Source organism: Mesoplodon mirus, assembly GCF_964341445.2.
Source record: "Mesoplodon mirus genome assembly, chromosome: 14".
In the NCBI taxonomy this organism is placed as follows: domain Eukaryota; kingdom Metazoa; phylum Chordata; class Mammalia; order Artiodactyla; family Ziphiidae; genus Mesoplodon; species Mesoplodon mirus.
Genome location: NC_138990.1, coordinates 16,266,434 through 16,282,135, shown reverse-complemented (window position 1 = coordinate 16,282,135; position 15,702 = coordinate 16,266,434). Strand labels below are relative to the sequence as shown.

The 15,702-nt window shown below is 55.2% G+C and overlaps 1 protein-coding gene across 7 annotated transcripts in view; it reads right to left on the bottom strand.

Moving 5' to 3' along the window:
- Positions 1-15,702, bottom strand: part of INPP4A (inositol polyphosphate-4-phosphatase type I A) — a 148,593-nt gene that overhangs the window by 44,916 nt on the left and 87,975 nt on the right. For 6 of the 7 annotated variants that reach the window (XR_014295960.1, XR_014295961.1, XR_014295962.1 and 3 more), the window contains exons 10-16: positions 15,397-15,544; positions 12,213-12,343; positions 10,228-10,332; positions 9,628-9,736; positions 4,979-5,162; positions 3,545-3,763; positions 2,519-2,762 (exon numbers count right to left, since the gene is read on the bottom strand). Coding sequence is in view for 3 of the 7 variants with exons in the window: in XM_082643268.1 (XP_082499394.1) it covers positions 2,519-2,762; positions 3,545-3,763; positions 4,979-5,162; positions 9,628-9,736; positions 10,228-10,332; positions 12,213-12,343; positions 15,397-15,544 (1,140 nt within the window). In the remaining 4 variants the exon portion in view is untranslated. The remainder of the gene's footprint in view (positions 1-2,518; positions 2,763-3,544; positions 3,764-4,978; positions 5,163-9,627; positions 9,737-10,227; positions 10,333-12,212; positions 12,344-15,396; positions 15,545-15,702) is intronic. The other variant, XR_014295963.1, reaches the window with a different exon arrangement.

The window sequence follows — 15,702 nt, the reverse complement described above, 5'->3', positions numbered from 1 at the left end:
CTGAGACTGCCTACTTCACAAAGAGGGAAACCACCGCGGGGTGTGTGATGCACAGCGGTGACTGTTCAACATCTGTCTGGCTAAAATCAGAATTACCCCAGGCCTTGGAAAAATACAGATTTCTGTCTCTCCGTAACCCTTCCTCCAAGATCCTGAGTCTCTATGAGGAGAAGGGTCTAGAAACCTGTTTTCATGATCTGCAGTGATCCCAAACTGCTGGGCTGGGACCATGCCTGAGAAGGGATCAGGGGTTAAACCCACTGGGTAGACTCATCTTTCAATCAAACGGGAGAGACGGATCTCCTCTTAGATCACAGAGGCCCTTGAGATTTGATGACCACTGTCGACTGCTCCACACACATGCAGATTTTAGCACACAATCTCAGGGGTACGTGGACCTGGGGTGCAACCCATAGACCTCAGGTTAAGAGAAACCTGGTCCAGGGTTTGAAGGACTCTTCGGGGATAAGAAGAGCAGGACAGAGTATGTGTGGGAGGTAATGGAAGTCACCAAATCCTGACAGTTTGCAGACGGGTCACTTGGGTGGAAAACCAGGAGAGGGAGGCTCATGGAGCCTCTGCGGTCCCCGCTGCGGGGGACTGGTCAATGGGTCCTGCAGAGCCCTGACCCCAGGTGGGGCTAAGGCAGGGCAACTCCTTGATGAAAGATGAAAACCAAGGACCCAGGACAGGGTAGAGAATTGGAATGAAAAGAGAGAACGCCTGTCAAAGAAGCATGGAGTTGTTCACAGGCAATAAATACGCTGGTGTGAACACAACCCGCTCATTAGGCCAAAACAAGTGCCCCAGGAACTTGGAAGGGCATCGGGAGTCACGACAGAGCCCAGCTCTGGTCCCTGAGGACAAGAGGTTGAGTAAAATAAATGGCTCACAGTCTGGTTTTTCCCGATCCTCCTGATCATGCCGAGGTCTGAACAGCTTCCCGGCTGTGCTCAGATTTTTAAATTAAGGATCACGTGCAGGTAATTTAGAGGCATATGGTTTCATAAGTTTCTTTTGAGCGCTGATCAGCAGAGTCAGACTCTCTCAAACGCTTCCTACTCCCATGAGCACAACAGAGCTGATCTGTACGGCACACACAGGTACAAGGCAAGCCCTAAATATCACAAATAAATGCTCCTGTAAATAGCTTTAAAACTGCACTTAAATTTGTCTATATATTTGAACAATACGGGACGTGCCTAGAAAAAGAGGACATTTAAGTTATGAATACAACAGTATATCCAGTTAAATGCACTATCTCCTGCATTTAAAAAAATCCAGTCAGTAACTTTTTTAAAATCTGCAGAAAAATGTTTAAATTGCAAGCAAGACAATATTAAAAAGAAATGAGCAATGAACTTTCAGAATTTTTTTTAAGAAACACAATTTACAGTAAAAAAAAAAATGAGAGCACGAACAAAGACAAAACAGTTCCATGAACCAAACACAGGTTTGGGGAACTGAAAGTTGGACCCCTCACAGATGGCAGAGTGGAAGACGCGGACACCGGGGAAACACAGGCTCAAGTGAGAGCGCACCCCGCGGACAGACTGCAGGCGGACTGGAGGCGGAGGGCGTCTGACAAACCAAAGGAGGATTTACCAAGAGGCTCCGACAGGGGAGCGAGACCCTGCCTTGAATGAAAGCTGCCCGGTTCAGAAATGACAAGTCCCACTGCCAGCGGCCCATCCCTGGCCCAGCTGGGCCTTAACCCGCCCAAAGGGGGGCAAGGAGGCGGCGGCAGCAGCTGGATCTCAGCTGCCTGGTGCACAACCCCACCAGCTCTTCCGGGGAGAGGCCAGAGCTGCAGGGACCAGGGACCCGCGGGCTCAGACGGCACGTGGCCCCCAGCTGTAAGGCGACAGCGGGGCAGAGCGCCTGCTCGTGCCCTGTGTCTCCGCAGGCAGCAGGCTGTTGCTGAAGCGTCCTGCCGTCTACCGAGAGCCCCACCTTGGAGGTGGCGCCGCACAGAGGAACCTAACTGGCCCCCCCAGACGTGGGAGCGGGGCCCACCCTCTGACTGGGTTACGAGCAAGGCCCAGAGCAGCGGGCCTCTGCCAGATAAAAGCGCGCCCAGCCAGTGACAACCAGCCTTTCCAGACGAGCCCGCTGGGCCTGCCACCAGCTCTCATCCAGAGAGAGCCGCACGCCTCACCTTTTCCGTGATGCCTGATGCAGTGAGCAATCTCACGAGAAAGGCATCTACCGTTCGGCCTCCTTCGGGTTCCCAGACTGGCTGACAAACCAGAAAAGCCCAGGAGGCCGACCCTCCCGGACGCGGCAGCGTGAGCCGGCCGGGCCCTGAGGTCCAGCCTTCACCAGGCCTGCAGGCTCACACGCGGGCCCCGCAGCCGTGAAGGCTCGGGGAGGCCCCGCCCCCACTGCTCTGGGTGCCGCGACACCCCCTCTGCTGAGAGGCCTCCCTGCAGTCTGCGTGGCGGGCGTGGAGTTAGAGACACAAACGGACACACGGACAGCGTTCGAGGCGGTGGTGGGAAGCAGGGTGTGTACGCACGTGTGGTCGGGTGAGGGTGGCATGCGGCGGGGGGGCGTGGCGAGGGGGGGACGTCGCAGAGGGGGTCCTCCGGTCGGATCCAGTAGGCCTGGCTGCCCCGGTTACCTTTCCTTCCCGTGCAGCTGCCGGCGCCGGGGAGGCTGTGGTCGCAGCCCTCGCCCTGCAGGCGCTCCCGCTGCAGCAGCTTGTCCGCCCGCTGGATGATGCACTCCAGGCTCTTGTCCACGTTCAGCCACACCTTCTCCTGGCGGACCCAAGGGGCGCGGGGTCAGCTCTCCCAGCAGGAGACACAGGGCAGAAAGCAGAGCCCGCCCCCGCACCGCCCCCCGCCTCCCCGGGCGCCATGCCCACTGAGACCCCGCAAGACGGAGACAATTTGGAATCCCCCATTAAAGCTGCATCTGCTTTTCCAAAGACAAATCAATGTCCCGTGGGCGTCAATTTCAAAGTTTGGGGGACGTCTGCTAGTCGCTGTCCTGGAGGCCACTGTAGGCACAAGGGCCACGGGAGCACCCTCGTCCCCTCCTCCCTCCCCGCAGACCTCATACAAACACCGCAGGAGACTGAGGTCTTCTGGATGGAGGCGGTGGATCGCTCAGCATGGGGGCGGGGGGCCCTGCAGAAACCCAGGCAGCACTCAGGACGCTGGGGCAGGCCTGGGGGAGCGCGCGGCTGCCGCCGGTAATCCGGTGCCCCCAGGACAACACCGCTGAAGAACAGTCCCAGCAAATGACAAACACGCGTCCGTGATGTCACTCCCTCAAGGGGCAGACCCTGCTCTCAGAGCCCACCCTGCGGAAGCAACACTGTGACGGGATGTCAGGGCGGCGTCTCCCAAATCCTCACCAAGCTGCCCAGCACCTCAGCTCCCACATCTCCAGAAAGACGTGGCCCCGGAAGGGCTGACGGCCAGCGGAGGCCGAGGAGGCGGGGCCCGGGCTGGGCCCCACACCCGCGAGGGAGCGAGGCCTGGCGTTTTCCAGGCGGGCTCAGCGGCCGGGGGACGGGCAGGGGCGGCAGGCTCACCCACTCCTCCTCGTGCCAGTCCACCTGCAGAGAAGAGCGGCTGTTCCTGCCCGACCACCTGGCCACGAGGGTGTCCTGGTCGTTCCTCAGCATCACCTGCTCCTCCTCGGCGGAGGTGGGCGAGGCCTTGGAGGCGATGTAGTCGGGCCGGGCCGCATTCAGCCCGTGGATGGAGGTGGCCAGCAGCTTGCAGTCGCACACGGTGACCAGCTGCCGGGTCTGCAGGGACACACGCACACCTGGCCGCTGAGCACCCAGGTGGGGCCACGGGGCCCGGCCTCTCTGAGCGCCCAGCCCGCCCCTCTCTGCCCTCCTGCACGGTGCCAACACCCCAAGAGCTGCCGCCCTCGGGACGTCCGAGGGTAAAGGCTGCCGCACGACAGGCCCGGCTGAATCTCAGCAAGAATTTCCCACAGAAGCCTGGAGAACGCAAGGAGGATGACAGGGAGGCCAAGAAGCCTCTGACATTCTTGGACCCCGGCCAGCCTCCGAGCCTGACATGGCTGGAGGAGGGGCCTGGGGTGAGCCCAGTGCCGGCCTTCACTGGCTTCCCAGGCTGTCCCTCCATCCCAGGGCACAGGCCTCACTTCAGTTTAACCGCTGACGTCTTATGTTTCACATCTAATACCTGAAGCCCTGGGCAGCGGGATTCCTGGCATAGCACCTGCGGTTCTGGGGAACTCTGCACGCAACAGCAGCTCTATGGCTCAGAATCTGACGTCTGACAATGTCACCTTTATTTTATGAGTGGATTTAATCCCCTGCTCCGTCTTTTTACTGGGCAAACACATGGGAAGGATACAAGACATCCGCACGGGGAAAAGCAGCTCATCCCAGTGAAGCAGGTGTGTGTGGGGAAGTGTGACCAGAATCTGTGTGTGCACGTGTGTGTGCTTGTGGGCACGTGTGTGTTTGGCGGAGGCACTGAGTCACGTGAAAAAGCATCATCCATCAATTTTTAATCAGGATCAGATGACAGTTAATTAGAAGCTGGTTTGTGGACTATGTATAAGCCAATGAAATTATACTGTTCTTATGTGTGTATAATAATTCAGTTTCTTTTTTCGAACTGTGAGTACAACAGAAATGTGGCCCAAAATGTGCTGAGTAGGCAGTCACTAAGGAAGCAGAGGAACTGTCCCAGCTTCAACAAGACCCCCGTGCGTTCCCTGGAAAGCCAAGTGCATGAAGCCACAGCCGAGGCTCCTGAGCTCCGGGCTCTATCGCTGGTCTCCCCCCATCCAGCTCTGTGACCATGGGCCAGTCACCAACCCCCGCCCCAGGCCTTTGTGGGAATAGGATCTGAAGTCAGACATTCAAGGTCATCCCAATGTCACCATTTGTGTGGACAGCTCTGGGCACACATGAGGTGTCCAGGGGTATTCAGAAACCCAAGGGACCCCCACCCACCTGCAGCAGGGTAGCCTCTCCTACCTTGTCTGCTAAGATGGCGAGTGTTCTTTCGAGGCCAGTGGCAGACCTGTCCTTGGCCGCCCTCGAGAGCCTCTCTGCGTAGTAACTCACTTGGGTTTTCAGGGTGTTGATCTGGGCAATGATCTCCTTGGCTCTGACAATGTCCTGTGGTATGTAGATGATGGACTGGCAGCTGGATGACGTACTAAAAAGGATGAGAACAGCTTCTAACGGGTTCTCTCGAATCGATGGGGATAGGACCACCTCCCCACCCCTGCCCCCAACCAACACGAGGTGAAGCCTCCTGTTACTCAGGGGTGTTTCCTAGGCTAGTCTAGTTGTTGGTGGACAAGAGGAAATCTCAGTAGATCCATTCTGTCTGTACAGTAGAGGCTTGAAACGTTAAAATGCAATTAAGTCTTTTATCCATATTTGCATGTATCTGTATTTTTACTGTGTTTCTACCTGTGTGTACAGATGCTGAACCCAGCAGTTACCTGGATGCTCATAATCTTTCACCTAAGAACCTCTTCTGTCAGTTTTTAAGCAGTACCTGAGTGCAGACCTGCTGACACCAGAGTGGTTCACACCGCAGTGAAGGGAGACTGCAGTAGGGGCTGGACTTTGCCAAAAGAAACCTGTCTTTTCCTTTGGCCATTCAGGACTTCAAACTTTCTGCGCACAGACCCACCCCCTGTCGTGTGTCTACCCCAGCAAGTCCCCGGAACACTGGGCTTCCATCCTCTCTCCCCTGCTCCGGGACTCCCCTGCTTATAAATTAATGTTCCATCAGATGAAGGGGGGCATGGAGAACATGCCGAACTGGAGGCCAGGCCTGGACGCCTCACTGGCTTTGAAAACCAGTCCTTCCCTCGTCCCCCACTCCCTGCCACCGAGCAGCATGTGCATCTTGGGATCTGATGTCAAAGCTACTGCCCGGCACAAACACCAGCCTCTGGGGATCCAACTCCACGTCCCTGGCTTCGTGGGACCTTCTAGATGGGGGTGGTAAATTGCATGTCTCTTAGCTAAGATCCCCAATCAACCCAATAATATAAGTTTATTTTTCAGACCACCTGAGGAAGCTGAGGGAAACAGGGAGAAGTATACGGCAGCCATGCTTCATGTGAGGAGGGGCCCTGACTGGTCCCCTCAAAGAGCTGCCCTTGGAGTTTAGGGGAAGAGGGAGGACCACACCCTCCACTGCTGCCCCTGGAGGTGAGGGTCACACGGTAGGACTGAGCCCTTTCCCTGCTGGGCTCTTTCCAGGGTAACCCGAAGCTGGGTCACCAACAAACAGCCCTGCCCATTCCCCTGACGGACTATGGGGTCAACATGCAAAAACAAAAACCGAAGCACCCCTGAAAAAACAACACCCCAAGCCCAGACACCACAGTGAAAAACGATGGAGTTGCCAGAAGCCCATGCAGCAGGCTGCGGTCAAGCCTGCACAGCACGAGGTGCACACGCTGCTTTCCAATCTGCAATCACTGCCAAATGAATAGCTGCCATTTAAGACAACTGAGTCTTAGGAATACAATCTCGAAACAGGGTTTTTAAAATTTATTCTTCCCAGGAGCCAATATTTAGAGAACACGCGTAACGTGTGCTGCACGTACACGTACACGTGTGTACGGAGATGGGTGTGTTCACTTCAGCAAATACAAAGCCTCCGACAAGCGGGACAGAAAGCATCACCGCACTCGCTGTGTGTTCCCACAGGTCCTGTTAGCGACACGGGAGGAACGTGGCGGGAGTGAGAAAGGATACGCTTCCAAGAGCTGCTGTTCACGGACGACCGTGAACACACGAGCGTGGGAGCCCAGCCACAGGCCGAAACGGGGGCAGCCACGGGGGAGGGTGTCCTCAGCGTGCAGCGCCACGGAACCTCCAGCAGCGTCCGCCCAGCCACGGCCCCTGAGCTGCTCCAGCTCCACGATGGCAGCAGTTCTGAGGGCTACGGGTGCCTCACAAGCCCCAGGGCGGAGCCCCTGTTCTGGGCCGGGGCAAGTGCCCCGGGCGAGCCTGGGGAGGCCTGGAACGGCAGTGGGGACCCCAGGCAGCAGGCATGGTGGTCTCTGGCTGCCATCTCATTGTTGGTGGAAAAAGTCACTTGGTTGTATTAATTCTTGGTTTGCCCTCCAGGGATGAAACTGGCCCTAGTAATACTGTTTTACAAATCTCCATTAACTATTAAATACCATAAAAATGTAAGCTGGCTTCATTCCTACAAGACGTGAAGGGAAACTGAAAACTGAAAAGCCACAAGTTCTTGTGAAAGAAGCCAGGAAGGGACTCCCAAACGCACCAGTGGGTTGACTTGAAATCCCAGCACCTGGGGACCTGCCTGGCCCCGGCTCCTCATATCCTGGAGGAACGAAACTGGGTCTTGGCTTCGAGTGAGCACAGCAGTGAACTGCTACCAGACTGGGAGGGTTTGACACAGCAGACTGGAGGTGGGCTATTCATTATCACAGAACATTGCAGTTGGAAGGAGAATTCTGTCTATGAGGCTACAACTAGGAGCCCACGGGGGCACGGAGGGGGAAGCACCTCAGAGGAGGGGACAGTCTTTCTCTGCACGAGAGCAAGACCCAAACACACACTCTCCACAGACAGAAAACTCACCAACACTCCTCAAAACTGCTAAAGAAAAGAACCAAAACAAAATATTAGCAGCTTGTTAGCAAACGGCAAATGCAAAAGAAAAATTAAAAAAACAAGTTCTCTTTTGTCAAAATTCCGGAGATCATTTGTCGAGGCCCCGACTACAGGGACGATTAAACTCAAGAGCCCAGCATGCTCACTGGCGAGAGCAACGTCTGCGCACGTGCTCGAGCCCCAGGGAGCCGTCCCATTCGGGCGAGTAACACCTGCGCCGAAAGGAGAGCTCCCCTGGCGCAAACCATTCCTGCAGGTGGCGTTATGACATCAGTAGGACATTAAATAAAAATGTATATAATATATTGGAAAAATGCTGTAGAAGCACTTAGGGAGTAAGAGGTACTGAAGTTAACATGCCAAACACTTAGGTATCAACACCCCAACCTTCCTGGGACAGGGACAGCCCTCTTGAGCGGCTTTCTCCTCCGGGGCCTCCACGCCAGCCTCAGGTCACACACTCGCACCTCCACGTGGCCACATGCAATGCTGCGACAGACACGCGGCTGGCTGTGCAGAGTGTGGTGGCACAGGAAGCTCGCCTTTGTCCTAATTCCCAGAGGAGCACCGGGTCGGTGAATCCTCGGGGGGATCTGGTGGCCTGGCTTGTCTGCCCAGGGAGGAGCCCTTGGTGGGGACGAATCAAGGTCGAGGAGGCTGCCAGGGGCCTCCCAGAGATGCCGCCCAGCCCTGCGCTCAGCTCTGACCCGACTCCCCAGCTGCTCTCCGCCAGCCTGCTCACCCCTCGGCCCGCGACCGCTGCACCTAACCTTTCTTCCCAACCCGTGCAGTCCGAGGTCACTTTGCTCAAGCCCTGTCCTGACTCCCGCCCTGGGGCCTGAGGCTCCGGCCGGTGCTAAGCCGCTAAGCCTCCTCCGACTGCCCCGCGGGTCCTCCTGAGGCTGGCGGGCCTTGGCGTCACCGTCCTCAAAGCACTCCGGCTCCGGCCCCTCGAGCCCACGTTCCGCGCAGACTGCCCCGTCGCGGCCCCAGCTTGTTCCTTCTCTGCAGCCCCACCTTCTTGTCCGGGCCTCGCCGCCCCGTCTCCTCCACAACCTCGCTCCATCGGTGTCCTCTGCCGTCTCCCCTCACTTGCCTTCATCTCTCCTATCAGCCTGAGCACAGGCTCGTCTCGGTCACCTTCTGCGAGCCTGAGGCCTTCACGCTGCTCCTCCACCTCACGGTCCAAGGAGCCCAGGCCTCGGCTACATGCATGGCATCCACTTCCTACACCCGCGCCCCCTGGTCAAGGTAAGGCTGGCGCGTGATGCTCGGGAAGATCACCCACGCCTCGCGGCGTCCAGCACAACAGCTCGGTTTAGCGCTCTCTCCCGTCCCCTCTGATCCACCACAGCACACCCTGCACCCTCCACTCGCCGGGTTCCAGCAGGCTCCAAGCGCTGGCGCTGACTTTGCCCCAGGGCCAGGCCCAGACCCGTCAGCCCTGCGTCACCTGCACGCCCCCCTGCGCCCCGCCCAGCCCCTCCCCTCGGCTCCTGCCCCCAAGGCCCCGCCCCTCACCGCGTGCTCCGCAAGGCCCGCCCCGCCCCGCCCACCTCCCAAGTTCCTGCTCAGCTGGTCAACTCTGTGCAGCCCCTTGAGCCTTTCTGACACTGGGAGTGTTGACCGCCAGCATCCTCCAGCAGAGGAAACGACCTCTCCCGGGCTTCACGCTTTGTGACCTTCAACCGACCGACCAGGGCCTCTAAAGGGCAGCCGAGCCCCAGCGTCCAGGAGGGCCGCCGCCTGGGGCACCGCTCTCCAGGTGCATTTCCATCCGCTGTCAGTTTACAGGGACAGGACCACGGCTCCGGTGCCTCGTCACCCACCCAGCTCAGTCACACACACAGAGCAGCACAGGGCCCGTAAGGCAGCTCCTCCCGCCCCACAAAAGCAGATCGGATGCTGGATGTTTCTGTGGTCCTGTTTTGACTTTTTTTTTTTTTTTTTTAAACCTAGGAAGCGTCAGACAGCAGTACAAGGACGACAAACACCCTCCAAGAACTTACTGTTTCTTGGTCTCTTCAAATTTGTGCAGCTTTTTGCGGAGACCTCCTGACTTAAAGCCTTGGCAGTGTGCTGCTGGCGCTCCAATGGTGACGATGTCGTAGTTCTGATCTGAATGACAGAAAGCTCTCCTCCATTACTCTGGGCTCAGGCCTGTGGACGAGCCAGCTACAGGGATATGTACACAACTCTGGGATCCCCCGCCAGCCCACTTCCAAGCAGCCTGTGGTTCCCTTAGTCGCACAGCCCGGGCTGCCCGAGGGCCTCTGGAGCCAAGCACCATCATCTCGGCTACGAGGGTCCTGTCTGTCTCAGGGGAGAGTCACACAGGGCAGAGGGCAACTACCCAGCTACACTCAGCTTGCATCCCTCCTTCAGAAGGATGACCTGTGGGCAATTTTCTGCCACAGCAACACAAAGGGAAGCTGGAGGGAGGACAAATGAGAGGAAGGGGTCTGAGCTCTCCACAGAGGCCTTCCGGAGGCCCTTGGGCTGTGCCTCTTTGCCGAGCGCCCTGCAGCAGCGCACACAGGGCAGGCTGGGGCGGACGTGGGGCAGCTCAGGGAGAAAAGACGTGAGATGTGATCCAGCGAGACGGTTACCTGATCCTCCATCGTCCTGAACTCGCATCCGCTGTATGTGTAAGTTTGTGGGAACAAATTCTAACTTTTTATCTGCTTTCAAACTGCTTGCTTTGAACGAGGGACCTGAGGAATGGAATGTGAGAAAATAAAGATGGTCAGCCCGTATCCCCCATTCATGAACGGCGGGGTGGAGAAGGGAGAGTTTGAGGGTGCTGCTGCGGGCATGCAGGTGTGTGTCAGCAGTGGCCTCAGAAACTCTGAGCTGCCCATGAGCTCACTTCCTTCCCAGATGATGGGGGTGAAACGCTGAGGGAAAGCAGCTCCCGGCCAGGAGACTGGTTCGAGGTCCTAGGTGGTGAAAGGGGCCTGGTGGATCCACCCTCGGAGGCTCAGGAGCGACGCCGGGCCTTCCCATCAGCAGCTCTCAACCGACAGGTCTGACACAGGGACAGGATTTTGTGCAGCACGATGTCAGCACCACTATAAAAAGCAAGTGGGCCCGTGCCAGGAAGTGCCTGTTCCAACTGTAGAGCCTGCCGGCATCCAAGATCTAAGAAACTGGTGTGACGGGAGCAACACTTCTCAGTTCTGAAAAGTGATGAGAAGGTCTGCTCATCACCCCAGGTCTATCAAGATGAGCAAACACTACACAGCATCGATTCCGGCCTCTGGAAAACACGCTAACGTGTCCCCTTGTACATCCTGGGGTGGGGCTCAGGAGTTTGGACCATGTTTTCTAACAAATATTCACAATCTTATTTCTATAATTAGAATACTTAACTAATTAAGTAAAGAACTACTTGCCTAGAAAAAGAGACTATAAATTACACTAACAATCAGGAGAAATAAACATTCCATCTAGTGAAAAAAGACAAATTTATTTTGCCAGTATGCAAAATGCAGACCAGCCACTGTCTGCTTTGCACTTTGCCACGGGAGATGGTTCTCTAGCTACGGACGGGGCAGCCCGTGGACCAGCAGCACTGGCATCCTGGGAGCCTGTTACAAATGCAGAATCCCAGATCTGCTGTTCACGAGGCTCTCTGGAGACTTAGAAGCACACTGACATCTCAGAAGCTCTGCTCTAGAAGAATCATGGTGGGGGGGTTTCAGACTTTCCCAGGTAACAAGCATCCAACACGGGCAGGTCCCTAAGTCCCTTCAGGCAAACACTGCCATTTGTCTTAGAAATACATTTAGATCTGTTCTTCAGATTCAAACCAAACCCAGGGCACCACCATCTTGTCATCACTCCTGTAAACTTGGCTGCTTCTCAGCCAAGTTTAGGGACAGGTTCCTCTGTGCTGTCCCCACATTAAGGGGTTATGATTTTCCTTAAAAGCTGAAATTCTATTATAAAGAGGGGAAGGAGGGAAGAATCTGAAGATAGAGAATAAAGTAATAGAAAACCAAAAAAGTCACTCCATTGGGAACCAAAAGGGAATGAGTTAAACATAATCTTCTAAACCTACCCTGAAAATGTTTTGAAAATCAAGTGGCATCTTTCAAGAAGAAAAGATGTGTCTATATTTCACTTTCACTTTTGAGTCTTCAAAAGTGAGTGAGAGCTCCATTCAGACAATTCATATGTAAATATAAGGACCGCTAAACAGTTAAACCGGGAAATCTAGAAAACCCTGCCTTGCTTTGTCTCAAGGCAAACGGCCTGCATCCTTTTGGCCATTTCACTGATGCTAGACCAAGATGAAGAAATAAAATGAACCAACAGCCTGTGACTTTGTCTCTCCTGAATTTCATCCTATAGCGGTTGTTTTGGCAGATATACCATGGAAGGAACTTTCGATGCAATTCACACATTTGTCTTCTCAATTAAGATCTGAAAACTCCATATTTGAGAGAACTCACACCTCCATGAGAATCTATTTTTAAAAATCCATTAGAGTGTCTGTCAGTGGGAATATGGGAGTGACCCTGGGTTCCAGATTTCCAGCTGGGAAAATGAGAGCGGGTGAGCCATGGTGGGGTTGAGAGCGGGCACCCACCTTTGTACTGATGGAGGTCGGTCAGGTTCTCCTGGTACGTGAGGATGATGGTCTGGTACTGAGTGACGATCTGGCGCCGGAGGCTCTCCCAGCAAGGGGACAGTTCCCCCAGCTCCTCCAGTTCACACACTCTGCAAGCAAGACACACACATCAGGCCATGGCACCGGCTCCCTCCCAGCAGAGGCTCAGAGTCCTGACCAACCAGGAGGACAGATGGATGTGGACGCGTCATGCCCAGGGAAGGCCCTGCGAGTCTGGAGGGGCGGCAGCAGGGCAGGACAGCAGACAGCTCCAAGGGCGGCTGTAAACAAGGCAGACCACTGACCACGTGCAAACTGCACAGACAGGCTTTTCGTAGGAACTCAGTCAAGTGTTCAGGGAAAACTAAGTGAAGGAGTGAAGAGGGGAGTGGCTCCACCACGGCACCCTGGCGACCTTGCATGTGTCCAGAGGCCACAGGGGCGTGAAGGCTTGAACTGCAGCCTGAGTCTGACCCTCCCGGAGCACAGGAGGATTGGAGCCTGAGGGCAACTGCTACAGGCCCTCCCCACCCCTCTATCCCCCGCACCCGGGGCTGTCACTGCCTCCTGGATTCTGGGAGGCATGGGGCTTTCTGCCCTCACCAGAGCAGAGCTGCAGAATATAAAGCTGTCCCGCGAGCCGGGCTGCTCAGCAACCGGGGTTCCGTGGCTCCTGCTGTGGCCACCAGGTCCCTTATGTCATCCTATTCGGGTCCGGGACAAGGACCCTGGGAAGATGGCAACTTTAGCTATTGTTCCCTTTACTATCTGTGTAAGTAATGAACTGTCTAGATCTAAAAGTGCATAGAGAAGAAGACAAGAAAAAAATTTGTTATATCCACAAAAATGAAAGCTGTTTAAGAACTGAAATATAAATTTCTTAGCTCAGCAGGAAATAATAGCTACATAATCAGAATAATGAACACACAAAATGGATTCAAAAAAAAAAAAAAGGATAACCAGTTTAGGAAACTGGGGGGAAAGTATAAAAGACCTAAAATCCTCTTCATAGGAAATCAGCAGTTAATCTCTGAAGTTGATTAATTAAGAGAGTACTCTATATATAAATTTAGAAATATAGCATAAAACACTAAAACAGCTAAAAGTGGTTGTTTCTTAGGAAGGCGATCAGAAGGTTGAGCATCCCAAGACTTATGTTTTTTGTTAAAAGCCTTTTTGCACTCTTTGGCTTTTTATACTATGCACGTTTTCCTCTAAGCGGGGGGAAAAGCTAATTTTATAGAAGTGTTTAGGAATCTACTAAATTTTCTAAAGTTAAAAAAAAATTAAGAAGCTGTGCCATTTTATTATTATTATTATTACTAATCAGCAAGATTAATGTAAAAGAACCCTCGGTGCAGGCAAGGCTGGGTGGGACCGAGGTCCCCGTGGGTTGCTGGCTGAGCGGCCCTGCTGGCCTGGGGTCTGCACCCGAGCCTGTCTGCCTCAGCTGCTGCGGGCCCTGCTCTCTCCGTGTCGCTGCCCGTGGGTCACGTGGCTCCGCCTTGTGCTTCCAGGTGTCAGCTTAGTGTCACCGTCTCTCAGAGGCCTGCCCCGGCCACCCCCCTCCTTCTCACGGCCCCTTTTAAGTTCTGCACACCAGTGACCCGTCTGGGCCCCGTGTGGCCCAAGTTCTGTTGCTGACTGTCTCCCATGGTCCATCTTGCCCGTCAAGACCCCCGCCTCCCCACCACAGTGAGCAGAGCGCTGGCCACGTGGCTGGCGTGAGAAACAGCAAAACCCTCCAAACCAACGCAATGAGTGAAGGAACTCTTCCGGGTTACAGTGCACCAAACGGTGGGAAATTATGCGCAACTAAAAATTTAGTGAAACTGAAGATACATAGGAAAGTAGATGGTAGCTATGTAAATATATTACAAATATGGAAAAGCTGAAAGGAAGTTTTAAAAAATTAACTCTATAAAATATACACAGGGCTTCCCTGGTGGCGCAGTGGTTAAGAATCCGCCTGCAAACACAGAGGACACGGGTTCGAGCCCTGGTCCAGGAAGATCCCACGTGCCGCGGAGCAACTAAGCCCATGCGCTACAACTACTGAGCCCGTGAGCCACAACTACGGAGCCCACGTGCCACAACTACTGAAGCCCGCATGCCTAGAGCCCGTGCTCCGCAACAAAAGAAGCCACTGCAATAAGAAGCCCGCGCACTGCAACGAAAAGAAGCCCCCCGACTCTCCGCGACTAGAGAAAGCCCACGCGCGGCAACGAAGACCCAACACAGCCTAAAATAAATTTATCTAAAAATAAATAAATAAATAAAATATACACATATAGGGGGATAAAGCAGCTCATTGCATTATTCTTCCCCTTTTTCTCTACGTTCAAATTTTTTTTTCAAGATAAAAAAGTTAAAACAAAATAGCTGTATTAAAACAGTAGGATCGGGCCTCCCTGGTGGCGCAGTGGTTGAGAGTCCGCCTGCCGATGCAGGGGACATGGGTTCGTGCCCCGGTCTGGGGGGATCCCACGTGCCGTGGAGCGGCTGGGCCCGTGAGCCGTGGCCGCTGGGCCTGCGCGTCCGGAGGCTGTGCTCCGCAACGGGAGAGGCCACGGCGGTGAGAGGCCCACGTACCGCAAAAAAAAAAAAAAAAAAAAAAAAAAACAGTAGGATCTGGCTGCACTGTTTTCCTTCATGCAGCTGCTGCGTTGCATCTACAATTAACACTGCTCGCTGGCAAGGAGCAGAGACGACTCTTAGGCAGACGGGAGACATACTCTGCAGCGCCCAGACCTCCTCTCAGGCTGCTCCCCGCCTCAGGACCTGTGAAGCAGGCCCTGGGCTGAGAGACACAGAGGATCAGTGTCCTGATGGTCATCCTTAGCCCTCTGGAGCCCAGACCGTAGGAAACCGTGACCCAGGCAGCCACAACCAGAGAGAGACCAGCTAGTCTAACTTTCTCAAGGCTGGAGGGGAGGGGAGGGGAGCCCGTGCTCAGCAAGGGCACAGCTGGCGTGTCGGGCACGCTGTCTCGTGACGTCCTCGCACAGAAACTCCGGGACACAGATGAGCAAACTGAGCCCAGGCCGCGCAGCATGCAGGCGGTGGATGCTGGGTGTGCGGCCAGGCCCATCTGATGCCAGTGCTCCACCCGCCCTGTCCACGAGCCTTCCAGATGGGAAGGGGCGGATGACGGGGGCCTCACCTGGCCGCGTCCTCCTCCAGCAGGAGCTTCACGAACTGCCGGGGCACGTGCAGGGACAGCATGCTCTCTGCCATCTGCTCCAGGATCCGCAGGTGGTTGCCCTCGGTGGTCGGGAACCGGTACATGCGGCAGATGGCACCGCCGAACACTGAGGCGGGAGGGGGGCAGGCCGCGGTGAGCAGGCACAGGCCGCCGCGGGACCCTCCCCCCCGGCCCCCGGGTCTTCTTCCTGCTCATCTCCAGGGAGTTAAAACACTTAAACCCACACCCACAGAGTGACCGAGCCCAAACGCCCCTGCCCTGTGA